The 23913-nt window shown below is 53.3% G+C and overlaps 1 protein-coding gene across 1 annotated transcript; it reads left to right on the top strand.

Moving 5' to 3' along the window:
* Window positions 1–11787: 11787 nt before the first annotated feature.
* Window positions 11788–23091, top strand: TCTE1 (t-complex-associated-testis-expressed 1). Its single transcript, XM_054821782.1, has 5 exons — window positions 11788–11821; window positions 16225–16494; window positions 18411–18979; window positions 20055–20504; window positions 22423–23091. Exons 2-5 carry the CDS (start codon window positions 16314–16316, stop codon window positions 22597–22599), a joined length of 1377 nt encoding a protein of 458 aa, XP_054677757.1. The 5' UTR covers window positions 11788–11821; window positions 16225–16313; the 3' UTR covers window positions 22600–23091.
* The last annotated feature ends 822 nt before the right edge of the window (window positions 23092–23913 follow it).

Here is a 23913-nt window from a genome sequence, read left to right as displayed (position 1 = left end):
ACTTGGTCAGGGAGCAGGGCTGCAGCCTGCTGTGATGGTGCTGGCTCTTCTACCTCAGCCAGTGCAGTCCTGGGGGAACCTTCCACTTTGGAGCCCATTTTCTTTCTCATCCTTTGCTGCTCTTTGCCTTTCTGGGCACGGAATTCAGTATTTCTTTTCCTCTTTCTGAGCCTGCAAGGATTTAAGTGGGTCATCAATGAGGTCACAGCATAACCAAGTCACAATCTTACTAGATCTCATAACCTCAGTAGCACTAAACCTGCTTTGTGACTGAAAGAGGAAAAGGATCTTATCCTACCAAAGAGTAGGTTTGTGGAGGTATCTGTGGTGCCCATATCATCCCAGGCTGGTGAAGTAGGTTGCTGCAGTAGAAATGCTGGGTTTTGAGCCGTGGCCATGCCAGGCCCTCGCTGACCTTAGGAGAGAGCATTTCCTGCTGTTGTCCTGGCGAGCCCCCAGTGCACAGACTGACGTCCCATCCTCCCCTTTCCCTGCTGTAGAAGGACCGTGCATTCACGTCCCGTGCTGCAGCCGCAGTGTCTGCCATGTTTCTGCCTGGGACGCCCTGCATTTCAGCGGCAGGTCAAGCGATGCTCAGCTGGGAGAGCTTGGGGGAATGAAACATGCATTGTAGATGTAGCTCTCCAGCCAAAAGAGCAGCCTACATTGCCTTACAGTCATCAGGGAGCTAAGGTGTGAGCAGTATCCTGGGCATGCATTTGCAACTCTAAACGCGCACACACAGAAGGGATGGCAGGAAGCGGGAAACTAATTAAAGAGATGATTTTTTTTTGCTGTGAACAGGTGCTGTCAGGTTGGCAACACCTCCGTAAGTCCAGATGGACCCTGAGGTCCCTTAAGGGCATGTGCAATGCAAGGGCTTGCCAGCCCCAATCCCAAGCAACTACCCGACTTCAGCAAAAGGGGAGCAGAAAGTACATGCTTGTCTCTTCTCACCCACTGGAACAGGTTGCCCAGAGAGGTTGTAGATGCCCATCCCTGGAAACATTCAAGATCAGGTTGGATGGGGCTCTGAGAAACCTGATCTAGTTGAAGATGTCCCTGCTTATTGCAGGGGGAGGTGGACTAGATGACCTTTAAAGGTCTCTTCCAATCCAAACCACTCTGTGATTCTATGTGCGTAGTTAATAGCGTGCACCAAGCTAGTTACATCACACGTGTACATGTGTGTAACCCAGAAACCCACATATCCACATATGTCTGGGTTCCTGGGTTACACTTGTAGGCTCTAACCATCACACCACCTTCCATGCGGGCTCCCTGCTCCCGCAGCAGCCGAGCACCCACGTGTGGGCAGCTGCCGCACAGCACACACAAACCTGCAGTGGTGAGCCCACGAACCCAGAACACTCGTGGCAAGGCAGGATGTCCCATCCCTTGGGAGCAGCTCAGGGCCACCTTGAGCTCGTGCTGCTACTCATCTTCTGCATCCCAGCTGCCTGGGAAAGGAGGGGATGGCTCTGCACTGCAGGTGTTCAGCTGAGGGACGGGCAGCGTGTAGGGCATGCAGGCAGGACAGGAGCAGCCCCTGGGCCTGGCAATGAGGTGCAGGGGGTCTCTGAGCCCCCAAGGAGCATCGCTGGGGAAAGAGCCGGGCTTGTACCACAGCAGAGCACCATCCGCAGCAGTGTGCCAAGAGCCCGCAGAGGCAGGAGACGTATCTCACGGGGAATCCCGGCAACTCGCCTTTGCCGCCTGCCCTTCACGGCCAGCCGGTTCCCTGCGCGAGAGCACTGGCGCCTTGCAGTCAGCTCCTCAGCTTGGATTGCAGCTGGTGTTTCCCTGCCGCTTGCTGAGGGAAGCGATTTGTTCGGCTGCAGTTCGAGCTCCTCTCTCCTCCAGAAAGCACTGGGAAAACCCACAGGGCTGGGAGAAGGACTCCATCCTCCCCACCACCAGAGCCACCACCATCCCAACCACTGTCAGGAGCACCCTGCTACTGAGCCCACCCTCCTGACCGGGGCACAGCTTGCTGGAGGGACATTGAGGGGTGAATTTTGGGTGATTTACGCTATTCTGGGTCGTAGTCTACCAGGACGCTCCAGCCCAAGCCTACTGTGAAAGTCCTCGAGGCTACGCAGACACTGGGTTACTATTCCAGTCCCTGACCAAGATCCCTGCGTCTCCTTCTAGTCGTTGCCCAGCCTCGCTTCACGCACTTCCCTCTTGCTTTGCATCAGAGGTTGCCTGGGCTTGAGCTCTAGGAATGGGAAGATAAATCTGAGCCTATGTAGACCTTCTTTTCACATGGTGAGGAATTATTTACACTTGGGTTGGGATTTGCTGCTCTACTAATTTTGTTGTCTCCTCGTTTGCCTGTTTGTCCCACATTTCAGATGGCATTCCCTCCCTCCCCCTTCCTTCCCTCACTGCCCCCACTTGCGGGTGCTTTTCCTCCCTCCTCCTCCTCCTTCTCCCGGCTGGCCCAGTTAGGCAGGTGCAAGAAGAAGCCTCACAAGGAAGATAATCCATCAACTCAAATATCACTGAGTTTTATGGAAAAAGGGGTGAAGAGATGCAAAACCAAATGACCTTTAAAACAAGCAAGGTCTTAGGTTCCCTCCCCCACCCAGAAGTGGCTCCTCTGCTCTGCTGTAACCTTCTCCTCCCTGTCCCAGCATTTATTTATAAGCACCATCAATAATTAAGAAGCTGCTCGGCTGCCTTGTTGACAGAGGCATCTCTGATGTTTCCTGGCTCAGCCTGGCTGCTTTGCTCACTTGGGCTTTTAATTTTCTTCCCCTGCCTTGTTATAGAAACACAGGAATCGCCCACCTGGAACAGACCGGAGGTCCGGAGAGCCAGGAGAGCTCCCTGCAGCGGGCTGGTCACCCCAAGAGTGACCCAAGAGCTGCTAGCTCTCGTGGCCATGCAGCAGCAGCACGGGGTGGGATGTCTGGGGTGTCCCTGCTATGAGCACCATCACTCCCTACCAGAGTCACCTCTGGGAGAAGAGACCCCCTTGTCCACATCCAAGAGCCGGGGAGCTCCCGTGCTGGTGGCTCCTTGCTGATAAAACCGCAAGCGAGGGCTCTGTGGCTGGAGCCCGCAGCCCCGGGGGAGCAGCATCACCCTGGACACCCAGCCCCCGGCGGGGAGGGAAGATGGAAGAAGGAGAGACCCACCAAGTAGTGCAGCCAAAAAGCACAGCCAAATGGGATAAGTTGGCCCTAGCAGGCAGAGCTGGAGGCCTTGCAGTAGAGGGGTACAGCTGGGCTTAGAAATGGGGGAGGGAAAGCTTTGCACCGGCCTGGCAGAAGCACCGCAGGGCATAACCCGGGGACAAGCCAGGCACAGAGGCAGCAGCAGGGCTTGGCACATCGCTGGCGCTTCAGGAGTCCTTGGGAACACTCCGGGTCATTCCTCGTGGGTTCAAAGGCACCCTGCAGGCACCAGGCAAGCTCTGGCCCTTGAACAAACCCTCAAGCGTGCCGTTTCCAGGCAGCCCAGCTCCACAGCTGCAAGCAGAGCCTGCAGCGTGCCAGGGCTGAGCCCAGGTCCTTTTGCCAGTGCAATCCCAATGCGGCGACGGGGCACAAGAGGGAAGCCCGTCAGTTCTCCCTGAGCTGGCCTGCGATGCTGCTGGACACGGTAGAGACCGGCAGACAAGCAGTGGCAGGTAGCTGCAGCCAGAGCCGTTTGGCAGCGTGCTCCCAGCTCCCCCGAGCGCGCAGTGTGATGCCTCGGGCTCTCCTGCTCCGTCAGCTGAGCCCTGAAAAGGAGCATGAAGGGGGCTGGGGCTCTGCCGTGGCCCCCGCACCCCGCTGCAGGGCCAGGGAGCGCCCAGGAGCCGGGCACAGCAGGGGTGGGAAGCGGATCTGTCACAGAGCGTGGCTCTGGAAGGACAGTGATGGCAGCTGGCAGCTCCCCAGCCCTGCCGGTGCCGGGCTCTGCTGGGGTGGGAAGAGGGCACCAAAGGACAGTGTCAACTCAGCAGCCCTTGGCGCACAAGCTCCCAGGCTGTCCTATCCCATCAGCGTCCGACTCCCGCCACGGCGACCGCCCCGACATTGTCCTTGCTGCGACAGGGTGGATAGGGCCCGCCCCTTCAGCCCCCCCAGGTTACCCACACCAGACCCTGCTGACGCAGGATGTACGGAGCTGCTGCTGGGGGACACCAAAAGTCTGAGAAGGAAAAGGCGCCTTCTTCCCCAGGTACCCCCGCCTCCCCAGCCCACGCAGCCCAGCTAGCTCAAGGGTGCTGGAAGAGCTCACCCCCTCCCCACTGCTCTCCCTCTTCTGTAGGTCAGGCTCTGAGGAGCACCCCCAGCCTTCAAGAGAGGGGATGGCCAGCTGCAAGGGGTATTGGGTGGCCCCCAATCACAGACCAGCTGGCCTCAGGGGTAAATAAGGCAAGCAGGGATGATGCCCTCATTTCAAATATAACAAAGCCCCTGGACCTCTGAGCTGCTTTCTGGTGGCCACATGAGGGAGGGATGCTGTGCTGCCTGCCCTGTGGGCTTTTCAAAATCTCCCTGTGCTCTGCCTGTGCTGGGGGACCTGACCTTCCCTCCAGGTCCTTCTAGAGCACTTCTTACCCTTCTTGCAAGCACCTTGGATTTATCAAAACACAGCACAACAGGGAGAGGTGGAAATTGCGACAGAGGAGGGAATGACACAGAGTCACAAGCTAAAATGCAACGTGTGGACCACTCCGGGGAAAAAAGAGACCACGCAAAACCAACAGAGTATCTCCAGGAGAGTGCTGGAAAACAGCCTCCCACTAACTCTCATCCCCAGCCTGGGAAGGGAAAAGTTTCACACCTGCTCTGAATGTCGTGAAGGCTGCAACAAGCCCAGACAGGAATAGAAGTCACTAACTAGATGCTTTCCCTCCTCCAAGTGAAAATGCAGCCAGCTTTCCTCTCCCGCACGGCACCCCGGCTTGGCTCACACAACCGCTACCAGGTTTGTCGAGTGAGGTGACACCGTCCATGTCGGAGAGCCCTGCAGCCGGTGGGCAAGTGCGCAGGGCAGGGAGCAGCACAGCCGAAGGGAGCTGGCCACAGCCGGCACCCTCGGTGAGGACAGGACAGCACCCCATTTCACAGGAATAGAGGTGCAGAGGAGGAGGGCTACCAAAAGCATTCAGCATTCTATATTAATTACCTCCTTCATGGCCTGACCTGCTGAAGCTAGCCCTGTTTCGGAGCTTGACTCCTCCTGCACTCTCCTAAGGGAGATGTCTTCCCCATCCCCTCCAAGGATATGAGTGGCAGCACCCTGGTGGTGAGGGGACACGTGCTCCGGGGACAGGGTCTGGGGGGATTGCTGTGACACAGTAGTGACAGTGGAGACCCTAGAGCTCAGGCAGTGCTGATGGAGATGCCCATCCCTGGGTATCAAGAAGAGCCAGCAGAAAGTGTCAGCGTCCCTCCAGGAAAGGAAGGATTGCTCAAGGGGCCACCCAGTTCTGAGCCAAAAGCAGCAGGCGTTGCACTAACACAGCCACCTGAAGCAGAAAGGATGGGAATATCTGCGCAAATCCTCCCTGACTCCCTTTTGCTGCCCAAATACAGCCCCGTGCTCCCAGCAGGGCTCACAAATAGGACGTTTGTGCTGCCCACAGCAACTGAGACACTTTCTCGGAGGATGGTTGCCCTGCTTTTCCCCTCCTCCTTCTCATTTCAACAGGGGGGTGGGGGCAGGTCCTGCCTGAGAGAAGCTTGCTTGAAGACCTGCTTTGCAGGCAGGGAATTGCCCAGTGGTGGTGAGAAACCTGGCCAAACAAGAAATTTTCCAACAAGGAAGGAAGGAAGCGGGGCAAGGGAGCGTGGAGGAAGCAGCAGCTGTGGTTGCATCCTGGGCATTGCTTGTTAATTATAGCATAGCCTGGGAGCTGGTCACAGAGGAGAGCTTCAGAGCAGGTCCTCTCTTCCTTGGCGTCATTTGGGCTGGGGTTCTGCCAGCACCCCCCACTTCAATCCCACCTTGACTGGGGCTGAAGAGCAGAGAAGCCGGGGCAAACACGGCAGCCTGAAATCTGGCTGTGCTGGTTCTCCGTCTCTTTTCTGTAGATCTAAGGGTGGAGAGAAAGGGAGGGGAGCCTGGCACAGCTCCTGCCCAAGCCTAGCGTGCCATCTGCCATTTGGATGCGATGCGAGGGGCTGAGTGGGAGTCAGCAGAGGGACCTGAATCTTCTGGCCTGACGTTGGAGGGATCTCAGAGCGAGGGAAGGAGAGAGTACTCCAGCAGCAAGGAGAGAGGCATTTGCAAACAGGAGCCAGTAGGTCTCTGAGCACAGAGCCTGTCCACAGGAAGGTTTTCATGATTCAGTCGAGAAAATATATGGTCTGGAAAAAAAATGTAAAAACTAAGAAGAGGCAAATAAACTGTCTCACGTGGGGAGCTTCGGCTTGGCAGGATGAGGCAGTGTGTCCACCCTTTTCCTCTCGCTCTGCTACAAGCAGTAAGGGTTGCTGAAGGAAAGGGATCCCCACGGTGGAAAGTGTTGCCAGCTGCTGAGCTGAACCAAGCAGGGATATATCCAAGTTTTAGGGGAGCAGCAAGGATTTGTTGAGGCACCGTGGCTGTTCAGGACAGCACAGAAGTGGGGTAAGTGAAGTGCAGCCTTACCAAGCATCTTGGGCAAACAGCGGGGCAGAGGATGTCCAGCCACAAAGCCAGAGTCTGGGATGTACAGGGAAGATTTAACAGCCATCCACCTTTGCCTCCATCTTTCTGGGATGTGATTCCTGGGAGGCACAGCCTCAGAGGATGAAGAAAACCTCCTGCACTGTTTTTGCGTCTAAGTTAAATTAACTTGGATGAAAGAAACCTCTGTGCTTCAGAGTTCAGGCCAGAGATGGAGTGGCATAAGAAGGAAAAAACCATCCCCCTTGGGCAGGTCATAGCCTTACTAACCCCTCTAACATCATCCCCATGGCAGCTGGGCTCTGCCCTGCGGGGTACAGGGGAACAAGTCCAAGTGTATCCTGGGACTGGCTTGCACTAGCAGGGAAGGAAGGAGGCCCCTTTTCACAGACCTTGGTGCAATGCATGGTGGTGGTGGGGATGCCAACCATCATGGCAGGTCAGATCCCCTGATTATTTCTTCCCCTGTCTTGTTTCTTTAATTAATCTCAAAGAGACAGCATCCAACCCACTCGCACCCTCAGGCTTTGGTGGGATCATTTATCTCACCTCCCGCAGGGCTCCTGTGTGCCATCAAAAGGCCAGGGTGAGACAGCTGGTGGGCTCTGCCTCCTCCCCTGTGCCCAGCATCCACAGGCATGGCCCACGGGACGTCCTGGGGAGACGAGCCTCCGCTCCCGCTGCCGAGCCCTGCTCCCCACAGAGCCAGCACAGGCAGCAGATGGGCCGGTCTCTCCCTGCCAGCACAGGCAAGGGGGCTAGAAGGTAGGAGGTGGAACCAAATCCAGTCTAATTAAAGGTAATTACTATTCATCCCAGGAAGCAGTAGGAGACAAAACCCACGTTCTCCCTGTCTATTAATAGCTGTCAGCAGCTGCACGGTTCCTGCTGGGACCCAGGGAGAGCGGAAAGCTCTGGGAGGAGTGGCAGCACGGAGAGCATCCTGCTCCCCCACCCTTCAGTGCTGGCTGTGCGGGGGGGGGGCTTTTTCCTCCTTCCAGGATGCTGTTTCCTTTGCCACTTCCCCCAGGACTCCAGGGGATGCCGGCTGCTTTTAAGCAGTGTTTTCCAGCAGGAGCTGCAGGGAGCTTGCCAGAGGAGGGCCCGGAGACAGGGCTTTGAAGCAAGTCCCTGGTCCTCAGCATATTCAGTTTGCCATGTCCCCCACAGTTGTGGCAAATTTCTGTGCTCCTCTGAACTTTCCAGTGAAAGGGTAGAAGCCATCCACTCAAGAGGACTGCACTGGCACCAAGGACGAGGCTCGCCGGCTCCTGCCCTAGTGAATCCCTTTGGTGTCAGGCAAACATCAGACATCTTGTGCCTCCTCTCAAACCTGACCTTCAGCTGTGCCCATGGTTCTTCCCCCCGGAGAGGTAAACACATCTGACAGATGGGGGTTACCTCGCTGAAGGCATCAACTAGAGAAGCTGCCCCACACGACATAAAGGACTCGAATAAAATGATGTCCCGAACGAGTACAGTGACTTCTGGCCATCACAGCATGATGTGATGACAAAGGGGGCTGTAGAAGATGCACGAGCAGAGCTGACCGGGAGGACACGTGCACAGACAGGTTGTTTTTTCCCCCTTCCATTCCTGCTACCTCCAGCTGCCACTGCGAACAAACAGTCTGCCGCTTGCCATGGGCAAAAACCTCACCAGATGCGTTTGTGCAGTCCCCGAGGAGGAGACAGCTGGTGCTGGTGCCACCCCACCAGGGAGAAACCAAGAAGCAGATTAGAGGAGAGGAGAGCTGCTTGGCTGCAGGGTGTCTTGGTGGCCAGGCAAAGCAGGCTGCAGGAGGGAAAGGCACCTTTCTGTGCCTGGGCACTGTCCTCTCCTGCCCTGGCACTAGGCAGTGCCTGGCAATCGTCCCTGTCCCAGCGACACCCAGCACAGCTCCGCTGCCGGTGCCGCACGGCTGTCAGCAATCCGTGAGCTCGGTGCTGCTGGGGCAAGGGTCCCCTTGGCTCCCCTTCTCTCAACTGCTCATCTTGAAGTGGAAGATGCATAAATTGAGAGGGGCCGCATCCAGCATCTTCTCTGAGAGGAGCAAGGCTCTGCTTCTTGCTGGAGCTTGTTGCCAAAAGAAATCAGGACAGCAGCAGAGAAGGGAAACTGAAAAGCAGAGGTTCAGGGCAAAAGAGGGAGCTCCCCAGGCCAGCCATGGATGGGCAAATTTATCTTTAACTTCTGCAGGTCCCTGCCACCAGTCTCCCCCTGGATGATCTTCAGCAAGCGCAGCCTGCGATACTATTAAAGACCACTTGGGGATGGAGCAGAGGTTTGGAGCTCTCTGACACAGCCTGAGCTTCTGGTGCCACAGCTCTAGGAATCACACGCAGTTACGAGCTTTAAGACGCGGGCAGATAAAGCAAGGATTTTCCTTGCTTTCCCCTTCACAGGATGACATGGTGCTGCCTTCATCCCCACAAGGCTCATCTCCCAGCAAGTCCTTACGAATGGCCTCAAAGAGACAAAGAAGTCGGAGTGGGAGAAGCCAGACAGGGTAACGTGTTTCTAATCCATCATGCCTGCGACACTAAAAAAGGTTGTCACCCTATAGCCATAGCCCTGTCTCCAGAACAGCAGCCAAATCTTCGCATTAGCAGCAGAAGATGCCCTGTGGGATATGTTCTCCAGACACAAGGCACTGCAGGACCTGGCTCCTCTCCTGTTTATTTGTTGTGATATGAAGTTCAACTACTGTTACGCTGTCCTCAAACTCCAGACAAAGACGACTGAGCTGATAATGCGCAACAGCACCATAGGTGCTGTCTGGGGGAAATCTGAGCCCTGGCAGCTGGAGGGATACAGAAGGCAGCTGGAATTTGCTGGTAGGATGATGCTGTAGTCACTAAGGCCGGGAAGCAGTGCCTTCCCCCATCCCCTCCCTCAGATGTGAACTGGGAGAATGGGAATGAATATGGGTGTTTTACCCTCCGCAGTCAGCTGCTCCATGGCATTTGAGGAATAACTGCCACTGCACACCCCACTGGAAATGCACGCTAATGTCTACGCGCATGGCAACGAATGCTAAGGTAGACAAAGAGTTAACACAGCCATTTTTCAGGTGCCACTACTTGTTCGCAGCATATGATTCAACATCTGGTTGCATCCAGTTCAACAACTGAGTGCAATACTTGGGCAATATTGTCTCTGGGATCTGATGACTCTGGGCAGACACAACTGGATTACATTGGACCACAAAGTCTTCAAAACATGACATTTGCATCATATTAGCCATGAGGTGGGGTAAAGACTTCCCTGGTGCTGGCTTGTTGAAGGCTTGGCTCAGGAATCGAGTACAATTGTGGGGGCAGCTCAGGGGGGCTCTTTCTGTGGATCTAGTTTGGCTACCTCCTTTGCTATTCCAGAGTCAAACTGAATACGTGCATTGAAATCAGTGCAAGAGAAAGCATTTCTAGTTTTATATTGCCCTCATTCCTGCTTTTCAAGATCTGGAAAGCCCTGAAGATGTGTTCCCTGGAATAACATGGTCAGTGTTGGGCCAATGTTTGCTTGCAAGACTTCTGACATCCCCGCTGTGTTAAACACCAGCTTGACGCACAGGCGGTGTCACTGTCTTCTGGGGAGTTGAGTGACAGAATCAGGCCACACCTAGAAAAGAAGTCCATTGCTGCCAAAACCTAACTCCCCATCTTTGAAACTCACAAAGGAGGCCTCAACATCTCAATCCTTTTTTTTTAATCTATGCATCTTTGCATTTATTGTTTTGTTGCTGAGCCTTTCAGGTAATCTTGGATCACATTAGTAACATCATCTTCATGACCAGGAGGTTTATTTTAAATGAAAGTCACCTTCCCAAAGATGCCAGCTATCATGGGAGTTGCAGGACTATCATGAGAGCTGGCACCAGTATTATGTATACTCCCACAGGGCACGGGCTAGCTACACTTGTCATGTACCCACTACTGAGCGCATCAGCATTTTGAAGGAGCAAAAGCAAGCCACGTTTCAGTCTGAAAATCTGCTGGCAAATACTGAAATGCTTAGATCTGTGAAATGGGAAAGAGGAGATGCACGTTTTCCCTTTGATTACTCTCTGTATTCCACAGTCACTGCCATGCCTAGGGTTCAGGTGTTTCCCTTGCTCTACAAGAGGGTGCTCACGAGCAGAATGGAGGAAAGGCAGATGGAGGAGGACAGAGATGGGCACACAGCAGATGGACCAAGATCTTGCTGTTGGTGGAGTTCTCAGATTTGCTCCCCCTGGGACCTGCCTGTTATTTGTCATTCAGGGGTAACGGCCTCAAAATGTGAGGCCTTGAAGCAAGCCCGTTTCAGGCGCCGACAGCGTATCTTTAGCAAGGAAGTTGTTGTGAATACTGATGAGCCTTAACATACAAATGTGCAACAAAACAAGTATCTTGTGCCCAGCAAAGCATTCACCATTTGAATACCGGCACCTAATCATTCAGGGAGCGCTGCTTGCCCTCTTCTTTCCACTCTGCTGAGAATGCCACAGCAGCTACCACCGCAGGAGTGTATGGGCCCTCATCAAATGTCCCCACCAGCACCCCTGGAGCAGCTCCCTGGGCCAGTCCGGGGTGTGAGGGACCTCATGGTGAGCTCACACACTTCTTCCATGCTGGAAAAAGGGGCTTTCACTGAGGCCCAGCATCGTGGGGCTCCAGCACTGGGTTTCAGCAGCTTCTGTGGGGCGGGGTGACAGCCGGGCACGCTCCCAAATCCCATCCCTCTGCCTTCCTGCTGTTTCTTGCCGCCCCGCGCAGCCCCTGGCAGCAGGCAGAGCGGGTGAGAGCCGGCCGCGGGGCACAGCACCCTGCGCGGGCTCTGCTCGGGAGTCCCGGCTCGGCTCGGACCCACCCGCGACCCCCCCACGCGACGTGGGACCAGCTCCCTCACCCGCCCCCGCCCCCGCCCCCGCCCCGGCAACGGCCGCGTCCCCAGCGACCGGCGGCGGCGGCGGGTGAGGGGCCGGCCGGGCCGGGGGGAGGCGGCCGGGCTGCTGGTACTCCCCTTCCCCGCAGCCGTGGGCAGGGACAGCGGGCGGAGCCGGCAGGCGAAACCCCCCCGGGCCGAGGGGCGAGGAGGGACCCGGCGTGTTTCCCGCCCGGGCTGCGGCCGCGACCTGGCCGGGGGCTGCCGGCATCCCCCTCCCGGTGACCTCGCGTCGCTTCGGTGGACGCCAACCACCACCCCACCCCCCGGCAGTTTGCAGGTCTTAATCAAGCGGCCGGGCTAATGAGTTTCCTTTCCTCTCGGGGACTCCGGAGAGGAGCTTCGCTGGGAGGAGGGAGCGTGGGGTCGCGCCAGCGGCATTTCGGGGAGCTGGGCTGATGGGGGGGCGGGGGCGTTTGCAGCAGCCAGATGTTGTCCTTGCCTCCCGGGGGCGAGGGACCTCTCCGAGTCCCCAGGGGCTGACACGACAGAGCCAGCTGCGCGGAGCGGCCCGGGCTGCGGTGGGCAGTGCTGACGTCTGAAGTGCTTTCGTGTTTCCGGCATCCCTTTGGGGCAGGGACCCCTACCCGGGTGTGCTGACAGACGTCGAGGACCACGGTGCTGGCCCTTCGCACCGCCTGCATTACAGTGATGCCATTAACTATATTCCCAAACGGCCGGCTGGCCTCATTCTGCCCAATCTCCCGTTACAGACAAATTCCATTATATCCGAGGCTAAATAGATTCCTAAATAGATTTGGCATGCTTTTTTTTTTTTAACTTATTTAAAGCCCATTGCAGAGGCTCAGCCCCTTGATGAGCCTGCGATATGCTGGCCTAATGCACACTTAGCATCAACCTTTAGAAGTGCAAGGGAGCATGGCAAGTCCCCGCAGGTGACAGCGGGATCAGTGGTGTTAGCCGGCTCTCAGGATCGCTTGCCAGTGTCCCCGCTAGCCTGCCTGCAGTAGAGGTAACAGCAGAGAGGCCAGAACATCTGCAGAACAGCTGGCATTTTCAGCGCGTTGACGTGAGAGCTTCCTCGATTTCTGGGTAGACTGAGCTTCAGCGTGAATGCAATCTCAGCTGGGGCATAACTCAGAAATTTCTCCTGCACTTACAAACTCTCCAGTAAACAGAGTTTTTACAGTTGCTCCGTTTCTTGGATCACCATACTGATGGTAGGAGGCATCAGCCAAAGGTCACCAGTTTCCATGCAGCTCTTCTTTTTTGGTCTCTCTGGGCTTTGGTGTGAATCAAAAGAGCAGAAATCCTTTATTTCCAGATCAAAACAGGTTCAACCAAAGAAGGTTTGTTAGGCGTGCTAGGTAGCAGCATAAGTTGGCTGTGTGAGTGGATTTCTGAAAGATCGGCTTCTTCCCGGGAAGAGAAGTGTGATTTCTTTTTTTTTTTTTTTCTGGAAGTTTTAGTATCATTTACTTTTCAGTCTAATCTGGGTGTTAAATGACATAAGCTGGGAATTTACTACATGACCTTTTTCGTTGTATATCATTTAATAAAGCCTTTTTAGCATAGGTGACCGATGTGTATGTAGAGTGGGTGGGAAGGAGCGTGCATTAACGCTGTTGACTTGGCTTATTGATAGTGAATTACAACGCTTCTCTGCTGTTTAAATACATGCTTAGCAAACCCACCCATGGAAACTGGCTTGGCGCGTTAGCTCTGCCTGCGTGAGACTCCTGCAGCCAAGGTGGAGGGGATGCAGCGGTGACCGAGGCCCTTCCCCTGGCGGGCTGCACCCCGGTGAGGTGTGCTTACCGTGCTGGGGCGGTGGGAATGGATGCGGTGCGAGCAGTGACTCGGCGTCAGGCTCAGCACCCCCCCTCCCCAGGACCGCAGGCGTGGGGTTGTTTCAGACGCCTTGCGGGCTGGCTGTCACACGCCGGCAGCCTGGCTCTTGCTGGCTTCACGCTCAACGCCGAGTGGGGATGGTGGAGTTAGCAGAGCTGACTTGGTGCAGAGCTCAGGTGGGGGGAAAGCTCCTCAGCAGCCGGCGGGACACAGACACCCCAAGCTGTCTGCCCCTCCTTCGGGGCCATCCCACGTTGGGGCTGGCCCACAGCTGGGTAGCAAACACCAGCTGACCTCTCGCTGCAGGTGGGCTTCACTCAGCAAGCTTCATCCAATGTATGGAGGGGTTGCACTGTTTCTAGAGCTGTTTCGGCTCTGCCTGAGGGCAGCTGTGTCTCCGGGAGCCCCTTTGGCAATCCTGCATGCACCATGGGTTACGTAGCCTTTAAAAATCGATCTGCCATTGGTAAACTGGCAATCCGATCATCTGCTGGAATGCGGCCATGAAATAATCCTAGGCCACTGATGCCGCACTGGCTTTCCCCAACAGCTGGCATTTAATGATTGCTCCTAAAAGGTCAGGAAAGCCATCAGAAGCTCCAATTAGCTGTGACTGGCCTGGGGGACAAAGTGATACAGATGCTTTTTGAATAGGACGAAGGAGCAAGGAGAAAACATTTTTCCTAGTCACTTCTCTGTTAATGCCACCTCACTGCCATCCAGCAGTGCTTTGCCCTTCTGTTGAAGTCCATCAAGCACCAAAAACTGGGTTTCAGTTGGGTCAGTGTGCTATGGAGAATCAGGCCTCTTCTCTTCCCTCTCAATGGTGGCCACCATCACAGCACCTTCCTTTGCGGGCAGGAAGCTTCACAGAGAAAGGACCACCAGTCCTCACTTCTGCCTGTCACCCGTTCCTTCTCCTTCCACACCCACCCTTCTTCAGACTAGGCTCCCTTTTTGTACAACCTTTGCCTTTGTCATCCGTACACCAGTGCCTCCCAGGAAATAGAGCTTCCCTGCCCTTGGTGCCTTTCATCCTCCTGCTTCATGCTGGAGACTGCCCAGCCACTGCCATCTCCACCCTTTCCTGACTCTCCTTCTGAAACAGTTACTCTCTTCTCAGACCTGCTTCAAGTGCATTTGAAGAAGCCTTTGCTGACACATTTGCTGCAGTACAGCGTGAGTCATTTTGTTCCTCTCTAGTTCTCAGTATTTCACAGATCTCTCTCTTCTCCTCTTCTCCATCTCACAGACTTCTCCGTTTTGCAGGTTCCTCTGCAGGCCCTTCCTCAGATGTCTTCTGGAAGGGGAAGGACTAGAGGGAGGAACACTAGATACAAAGCTAGATAGAAAGCTTTCAGGGAGAGAGGGGCTTGTGCGGACTGAGGCAGACAGAGGAGAAGGGAGCAGCCTGGTGCAAGAGAAGGAGCTGAGATGTTTGATCTGGGGAGCACTGTCTGGCCCTTCACAAAGGAGGAGCTGTTTGGGATCACAGCACTGTTTGGCTGAGGGATGTTGTGGCACAAGATACTGCACTGCAGTTGGCTTCTGTGCAGGATGTCATCACAGGATCCTTTTGACTCTGCTGTGGTGCAAGGTCACCTTTGCCCTGAGGCATCCTCTTGGTCCTCACCTCTGACATTGCCATCCATCCATCTGTCTCATGCTTCTTTTAGGTGGCCTGCAGTCTCTAACTGCCCAGCTGTGCACTGCAGCCCTGTTATGTCCAGCTAGCCCCAGTAAGGATCAGCATAGGTCTGTATGCCCTGGAAGATGCTCACCAAACCTGGGTGCTCCTGTTGAACCCAGGACTCAAGAGGCAGGCTCCTTCATAGTGTCTCCTCTGCCTCTTTCAGACTGGTGGGGCTGGGAAGAAAACCACTGGGACTTTGAGGCAATAACCATACATGTGGGATCCTGACAGCTGAGAGCGCTGGTCCTGAAGTTGGGGTAGGAAACAGCAAATGGGAAACTTTGGTCTGGAAAAGCTCTGCAGAGCTAATAGGACTGGGCATCCTGCCTTCTGCTCAAGGCCAGTTCTTTTAGATCATATCTGCTTAGGCTCAGTGTGGTCTGAACAGGCCTGACCCATCCCATCAGTTAATGGATATTTGGAAGGAGTTCAGCTGGAGAGTAATTGGGAAAGGTAGAAAAAAACTCAAATACACTTAGAGTGTATTCATCTGTAAAGCATTTATCGTTAAAGAGTCATAAGAACAGGCATACTGGATCAAACCAAGGGATGGTCTGGCCCAGTATCGCATCTCTGACAGTGGCTAGAAGAAGATGCCAGGAGAAGAGTAGAAAAACAATATAAGTATGTGTGTTTCTTTCCTCCAGCACTCTCCCCACTCTCCACTCTCCCCCAGCCTCCCGCTGTGTTCAGCTCTGGAGACAGCTGTGGTTTCTGTGCACTGAATCATTCTCAAGGGGTTTCTCTTCCATGGACTTGTCCTGGAACCTGCACAGACTCTCAGCATCCACAACATCGTGTGGCAAGGAATTCCCCAGTTCAACTGCAGACGGTGTGAAGAACCATCATTTTCCTTTGCTTTAAGCCCAGCTCCTGCCAGCTTCATCTATCTCTTTTATTGGTAAAGACAGTAAACAATCAATTCCTGTCCATCCTCTTCAACAGCACTCTGAATTAACACCACGTTATTATCTGCTTATTACACGTGGTACCTAGAGACCTCTTTGTACAGGGCAGTGTATAAAGATAAGGCTGAATAATAGTTGTTTTGCTCAGTGCTTCCAGTCCAAGCAGAGGAGGCAAGCAAAGGGCAGGGGCCAAGTGCATTACAGGAGAGCAGTGTGAGCAGAGCATTCTTATCGCTGGCCTCTTTCTAAAATTGCCTCTTTCTTTTGCAGGCAGCCCAGCTGGAAAATGTGGTGGTGACTCCTGCTCTCAAGTGATTTTCCTCTTGCTTCTCCTGAAGGAGAAGTGGGTCCTGAACAGGATGCAGCAGCCAGCGGCTGGTGACAGAAGCACAGTCGTTCCCTTGCTGTATCCGTCCCAGACCAGCCTCGCTGCCGACTTGCACTATACACACCGCATCATTGAGGATCCCGAGTGGTCCCTCGCCACTGTCCCCCACCTCACTGAGCTCTGCCTCCAGCACATCGTTCACAATTTCGAAAGTAAGCGGGAATGCGTTGTCCCCAGGACACATGGCAAGGGAGCGTCAGTCCTGGGGAGCAGAGGGTCAACAAGGCAGGCAGATGCATCTGAAAGGCACAGTGCGGTACCCAGCCCTGCCAAAGGAACAGATGGGGAGAAATATCCCCTCAGGCAGCCAGTTAAACAAACTGTTTGCTAAGTATGTACTTATACACTCCAAGGATGGCTGTAGTCCTCTGGGCTGCTCTCCAGGATGTAATTCTGCCCTAACCTTGTCCTATCGTTTCTTCTTCCTTCCATGCTCTGCTGGACTCACTTACCTCAACCGCAGCTGGGGCTGTGGAGTCGCTGTTTCCTTCTCTTGATTCACATATGCGTTACAGTAGCGCTCAAGGATGGAGCCCCGTTGTGCTGAGTGCTGTACAAAGAGATGGAGAATTTCTCCCTGCTCAGAGGAGCTACCATCTCAGATACGTATTGTACTCACAGTCTCAGGCCTTCTCCACGGTGGTGCTGTGACAAGTTACATCCGCAGGCAGGGAATGTACTTTGGACGCAGGTGGACTGATGAAACGTAGCAAAACAGAAAAAGCATGTCTCACCTGGGGACTGACTGGGAGGGGGAAAGAAAGGGCCTACCTGTCTTTTTGGGTGACTCAGTGGAGTGGCAGCAAAGACCAACGACAGGTCTAAGGCTATGTCCACACTGGGACTGTAAGACAGTACAGAGGAGCTCAGTGCTGCCTTAGCCCAGGAGCTGATGGTACTTGGGGGTCTGAGCTGGGAGACCCTCACAGTCCTCTCAGCCTGGTCAGTCAGTCCAATGCCAAATGGATTGGACCTACGTTGCGTGCGCATAAAAGCAGTGCGCTCGGTGTCTTGAGGACCTCCTACTCTCACCTGAGCCACGCAGCCGCACCTTGCCCACTGGTGCTGCCTGAGTGAGCGGGAGTGACGCCAGCCCAGTTCTGCCCACGCGTGTCCCACCTCTGCTTGTGCTGCGGGACTTCGCAGAGAAGGTCACTGCAGTGCCAGCTCTAGGACACTGGAGAAGAGACTCCAGGCAGGAAAAGGCTGTGGTAGAACTTTGGGTGCCATTAGGAAGGAAATGCCACAGAGACAGGAAATATAAAGCTAACCCCACTTTGTGTCTCAAAATCCAATTTCCCATGTGCAGACAGGCCTCTCCACTGATGATTTGTGTTACTGAACACTACCGTGTACGTGTCACCAAGCATTCATGGTGTGAGTACACACGGCTTTTCTCTAGTATTTCTTACCACAAAGACCTTCCACCAGACAGAAGCCAGCTGAGACTTATGACAAGCATCAGGAAAGAAACTGAGGGGAGAAAGCTCCTGGGAAAAGAGAACTTTCATTTAAACAAGGTGGATCTAAAAGCTAAGAGTGTATCTTAGTGGAAAGGAACAGGAATCAGTTTGGTATAAGACAGACACCCAAGTTAAGACAAAAAGGCACGAGGACTTGCATGAAGAGCACACAGACTGGTTTTCTCAAACATCGTCCTTCAATATGCTTAGAAACCAAAGGGAGAAGGTTCAGTAAATGCCAAGCCAAGCTCTCCCATCGCTGTCAGGCTGAATTAGCTCTCTTGGGAGCCAAAGTCCTGCTCTGAATATAAACTGCATTCAAACTAAATTGAAACTGGGAGCTAAGTTTCTGATGCAGTTCCCAAATATTATGGGAGTAAACCCAATTACACTGATGTTTTATTGCAGAAGTTAGAAATCCTACACAGATGTATCCTACACATTTTCTGCCACCTTAGCTCCCTGCACCTGGGGCAACTGAGAAAAGAGCCAGTATCAGCAGAGGGGAGGGCATGGGCACACAGCTGGGGGCCTGGGCAGAACCATAGTGCCAGCTGTGCTTCCTACAGCCCAGACCAACCTCTCTTCCTCTTCATCCCCTCCAGAGAACCCTATTTTGGACCGTCTTCTGCCTGAGCACCAAAGGAAGGTGCTGGACAGGCTCTCCACTGGCCTTCCGCTCACTGTGACTGCCAACCTAATAAGCAATGAGGACTACTGGAAGAGGTGCTGCACTGAGCGCTGGCAAGTGTGTGACATCTCCAACTATGGAGACAGCTGGAAACGGATGTTCTTTGAACGTCACCTGGAGAACATCCTGAAACGTTTCATCCCTAACACCACAGACCCCAACCAGGTCCTAGAGCTCATCCCGCTCTGCAAAGACTATGTGCGGAAACTGGAGGTTGATCAGTTCCTGCCACCAGTAAAGGTGGATCAAAAGGAGGAGAGGGATGACCTCTCTGATACAGGGAGTGAATTCGGGCTCAGTGAGGTCTCCGTGCATCACTACGACCTGGGAGTCCTCATTACTGCTCTCCCTCACCTTGAAGAGCTTCATCTCACTTATGGCGTGAAGGACTGCGGCATGAACTTCGAGTGGAACCTCTTTAACTTCACCTACCAGGACTGCTGCAACCTGGCTGTTGCTGTGAAGATGTGCCACAACTTGAAAGTAACGTGTTCCAAACGGAACCTTTTTTTCTCAGCTAGATCTTCAAATTGCCTGGGGGTAGAAACCCAGGGACCAGTTTTGCCTGCTGGCAGCACCCTTCCCTTTGCAAGCTGCAGTCTAGCAGAGTGCAGAGATGTTAACTTGCTCGCCTAGCGCTGAGTATCTTGTTCTGCATATCTCCTTGTTAGAACAGGTTGTCAGAGGGTCGGTGAGAAAAATACTTGCTCCCACAAAACATGTTCCCTGTAAGCCAAGAGAAAGCAACACTCCTGTTTTAAGTCCTTACATAGTTCTGGGAGGGAGGAGAGGAGAAGCCCAAACAGAGAGATTTTCTTTAAGGACAGTTCTTGGTGGTTATGCTTGGTAAATATATATCGACACGCCCCAGAGCAGCAGAGACCCCCAAGAAGAGCATGGGGAAATACTTACATTTGCCTTAGAGTGATGAGGCTTTTTCTTTACGGGTGCTAACTCAATCTTCAGTTTGGTGGCAATTGCAGTGCAGATACTCAGCCCCTTCAAAACATCATTGCTAACCAGAGCGCAGCCAGAGGGAGCTGGCTGAATGCTCTCCCCACAGAGTGGCATGCTTTGGGAAATATTTGTCTGCTTGGCTTCCAGAAGAGAAGTTACCTCTCCTGTGGCTATTGAGGTGCCCTGGCCACGCAGGGCATTGCCCTTCACAGAGAGCACTGTGGTTACCACCAGTGCACATGCTCATTCAGACAGTGATCTGCTGTTACTCTCTGCAGACATTTGGGCAGCTTTATCTCACTTAAATTTAGCGCCCCCCCCCCCCATGTCAGAGATCCTGAGAGTCAGAGGAGAGGAACAAGGATTTCCAGGAGATGAACCATTTCTCCCTAGAATAGGCATGGGACATCAGTGGCACGTCCTGCCTGCTGGAAGTACTTGCCCACTATAAAAGCAATTACTTGAGCCCAGTGGCTAAAGGTGTCTGAAGTGAAGGGAGGTGAATCCTGGCTGGGCCATGGGCTTAACTCTCTTGAGGTCTTGTACAAAGCTCAATCCAAAATGCTGGCTGTTTTAGTGTCCCTGTCCTTTATCCCCACAGGTTTTCAAGCTGACGCGCAGCAAAGTGGATGATGACAAGACCAGGCTGCTGGTCCGTAACTTGCTGGATCATCCCTGCTTGGTGGAGCTGAACTTGTCCCACAATCTCATCAGGGACAAGGGGGCACGAGCTGTTGGCAAGTTGATCAACCGCAGCAGGTTAGAAATCCTCGATCTGTGTAACAACCAGATCTGTCACCTGGGAGCTCAGGCCCTTGCTCAAGCCCTGGCTGAGAACTCCACCCTGACCTCCCTGAATCTGCGCCTCAACTGCGTGGAGGATGAAGGCGGGGAGGCGATCGGCCGTGCCCTGCTGACCAACACCACCCTCAAGTCCATCCATCTGGGAAGTAATAACCTGTCAGAGCCAACCGCTACGCTTTTCTCCCAGGTCCTGGCTCAGAACACCACCCTGACAAGTATCAACTTCTCATGCAACCACCTGGGGCTGGTAAGAGAAACCCCTTCTCCCTGCAGTTTGCGAGCCTGCGTGGTGGCCGTGCAAAGCAGATGCTGAGCCTGCCTTGCCTTGAAGCCGCAGAGGCAAATGCATCCCTCACTTTGCAATCTTGCTGCGATAACAATCAGTTGCAAGCAGTGAAGAGGCTCCAGCAGACGGCAGGAAGGAGAAGGACACGCACACACATTTATCTCACTCCTTATATCTAGCTCTGTTCACAGGGCTGAATCTGGCTTCTAGGCTTTGGGCTTTTGGGCCGGGAGGGATTTTCGCCCCAGGAAACTGAAAACCAGGGAGGATGTCTGGGAAGAATCACAGCCGCTTCACACACGTGGGAGTAGATAATAATGATAGGCGGCATGAGACGAGGGCCTTATGCATATCCTCTGTGCTTTGGATCTGCTGTGCCATCTGTCACTCAGCAGCACACAGATAGTGTCACCCTTCCCAGAATCTCTCCTGTCCGTCACGCACTCAGAGAAGACTGTTAGAAAATTGTCTCAGTTGTTGAGCCTCTTTAACTCACCCTGCAGCTCTGGAGGGGGGCAGTAGGTCAAAAATGTCACATCTGGATGCTTATAAGTGGCTCCTAAACCACAGGCTTACATTTTCTAGACAGAGGAGCATCCACAGATCTTACTACATCCCTAAGAGCTGCACTATGCAATGTGCCTACAAACCAGACCGCTTCTCTTCTGCTGATTAAAAAAAGCTTTAGAAATCTGAAACTAGACAGCCAAATGCAATCATGCTGGCTTTTAAACTTTCTGCGCTGCCTCAATTTTTCTCACTGTCATAATAAAGAGATAGCAAGACCAGCTGTCCCTGCTGGCAGGAATATTGGCATCAATGTGTTTGACAATGGTTTTAAAAGGATTTGATGGCAGAAAACCTTTTGTGAGTTCTGCGTTTTATGATCCTGGATGTGGAAAATCATTTGAGTTTAATGATACAAGGGGGAAAAGGTTGGAAAGGAGAGAAGGATTTTTGCTTAGTAAATAATAATCTCTGTGCTTAGCATCTTCCTTCTGATGAGCTCTCCTGGTACCCATTTGTGAAGCTCCACAGCAGCCCGATAAGTGGGCTGGTGGTATTATCTTTGGGGAAATGGGGGTCTTTCCTAGAGATGCATCAGATTCTGACCTCTGTACCCCATGAAAAAGAGACTCCTTCCCGGTCCTTTTTGCTCTGTCCTTTTTGGCAAAAGGTCTAAGAGGCAGGGTGCTGCCATGAGGGGACCTCCTGGATGGAGGAGATGGGGGCAGGAGGTGTATTTGGTACCTGAAAGAGAATAGCCGGCAGGGGGTGGGGTGGGAAGTCAAACTGTCGCATCCCTAAAAGCAGTGCTTCAGGTGAGGGAGGGAAATGCCCCAAAGTGAGTCACCTCCCTAAGGCTATCTACATCACATTTTCTGTCCCATTCAGGCTGGACTTCAGTTGCGTGAGATGTTCCCCCCAGGAAAGCCAACCCAGCCTGGGAAATGGCATCCAGGCAGGAGACTGCCAGTGCTGGGGCTCTTGCCACTGCTGAGACGAGGAGCAGCACACCTAATCACACTGCCATTTGTCCCCAGCCAGTAGCAAGCTGGGCGCAGGGGAGAGCAGGTTATCATCGCCAGCCATGCTTATTAACCAGCCTGAGCTTGAGGACTCCTGACACGGTACCCGGAGGGAGTCATTAGCATGTGTCATATCACTGAGTGCTGCATAAGGTTACACTCCTGTGTACTTCTCCTGTGAGCAACATCTCGGGCTTGGGCGAAGGCCTTCGTCACTTTTGGCACCATCTCGTGAGGTCCCCATCACCTGCAGCAGGGAAGTGCAGAAGGTGCCCTGGGGAGGAGGAAAGGAGCAATGCATTTCACTTTTGGATCTCCTCCTTTAACCCCCTCTTCTCACCCATTTGCAGGATGGTGGGAAGCAGCTGCTTGATGGGCTGGCGGATAACAAGGCTTTGACCGAGTTCGACCTCCGCCTGGCAGAGGTGGGCCAGGAGACCGAGTACCTCATTCACCAAATTGTATGGGCCAACCGGGAAGCAGCAAGGCTGGGGTCTCTGCAGCACCCCTCCACCAAACCCCTCTGAGAGAGCAATGAGCTTTGCAGGTTCAGTGTTGGAGATACTTTACTTCAGAGGCTTGTTTTTATTTGTATTTCTGAGAAAAACTCAATGTGTGGTCACCACTGCAGCCTTTCCCAGATCATCATCCAACCTATGACTTCACACAATACAGGCATTATACCTCACGGGACTCTAGCAGCATTGCAGAAGCAGTTTGCCTCTTGAGCTCTCTCTCACTGTACCTGAAACTAAATCTTACGTGCTCCAGCAGCAAGCTTAGTTCAGGCAACTGGATGTGTTCCACCTGTAAAACAACTGAGGTGAAGTCTCCACCATCTAAGTGGTCTAGTCCACATCTAACCTTCAGGGCAAACAGCTATTTTAGGCTTTTTCCTGAGGAGGACGTGAGATGCATAGAGGATAGAGGGAATGTTGTTTCTAGTTCCTCAACAGTTTTTTTCTGGCTATTGCTCTGCTCAAGGATTTATTCGTTTTTATAGCAAAACCTGTCTGTAGTCCCTGATATGGGTGGTGAAAAATAAAAAGAAAAAAAATCAATAAATGATAGGTTTCCTGCTTTGGGTTGCTATGCCATTGATCAGTGCTAGCCTGCTTTGCAAACAGGTGAATTCTTTACAACCAGATGCTCACCTTTACCAGTAAGGCTCTTCTGTGCAAATCGGTCAAAAAAAAAAAAATCTGTGTTTCACAGAACTTCAAGGTAGACAGGTTCCCGCAGGACTGCTGGCCCCCACATCCCACAGGGTTGCAAACGAAGCAGCATCTTTGGGTCTGGAGGAAAACAGAGCAGCTTCCTTCTGCCCCATGGGCTGCAGTCACCCGAGGACAGGACAGGGCACGTACCCAATTGCCTCAGTCCTTTGACCACGCCACTCAGGAGAGGTCAGCAGGGAATTAAGCCAGCAGGATGAACTCCATCCCCTCCTGCCCTCCGAGGGCTTCACGTGTCTCCCAGCCCTGCCCGGCACCAGCGCTCACAGACTCACCGCTGGCAGCCACCTCAGTGAATCATCTGAAACTTTTATTACACCGATTTGGTTTACAATCTTTGTACTTTGATATTTCCAACAAAAAAGGCAACATTGTGATATACTGTTTGTACATATATAGAGAGACAGACAGAGCTAGATCATATTGACAGAGTTGAAAAGTAAAAACTGTTTCCCAGTGCTCACAAAAGAATTTGTTCGCCACGTACCCGCTTCTGCCTTGCTCTGCCTGATGGATACAGACGGCTGCGGCGCCACTGCCCGCCGGCCCCCGGCCGACAGGACCTTTATCTGTGCCATGTCACCCCCTTATAGATCAGAAAGGATG

The sequence above is a fragment of the Grus americana genome, chromosome 3, assembly GCF_028858705.1.
Source record: "Grus americana isolate bGruAme1 chromosome 3, bGruAme1.mat, whole genome shotgun sequence".
Classification (NCBI taxonomy): Eukaryota; Metazoa; Chordata; class Aves; order Gruiformes; family Gruidae; genus Grus; species Grus americana.
This window is presented reverse-complemented; position numbering and strand designations above follow the sequence as displayed.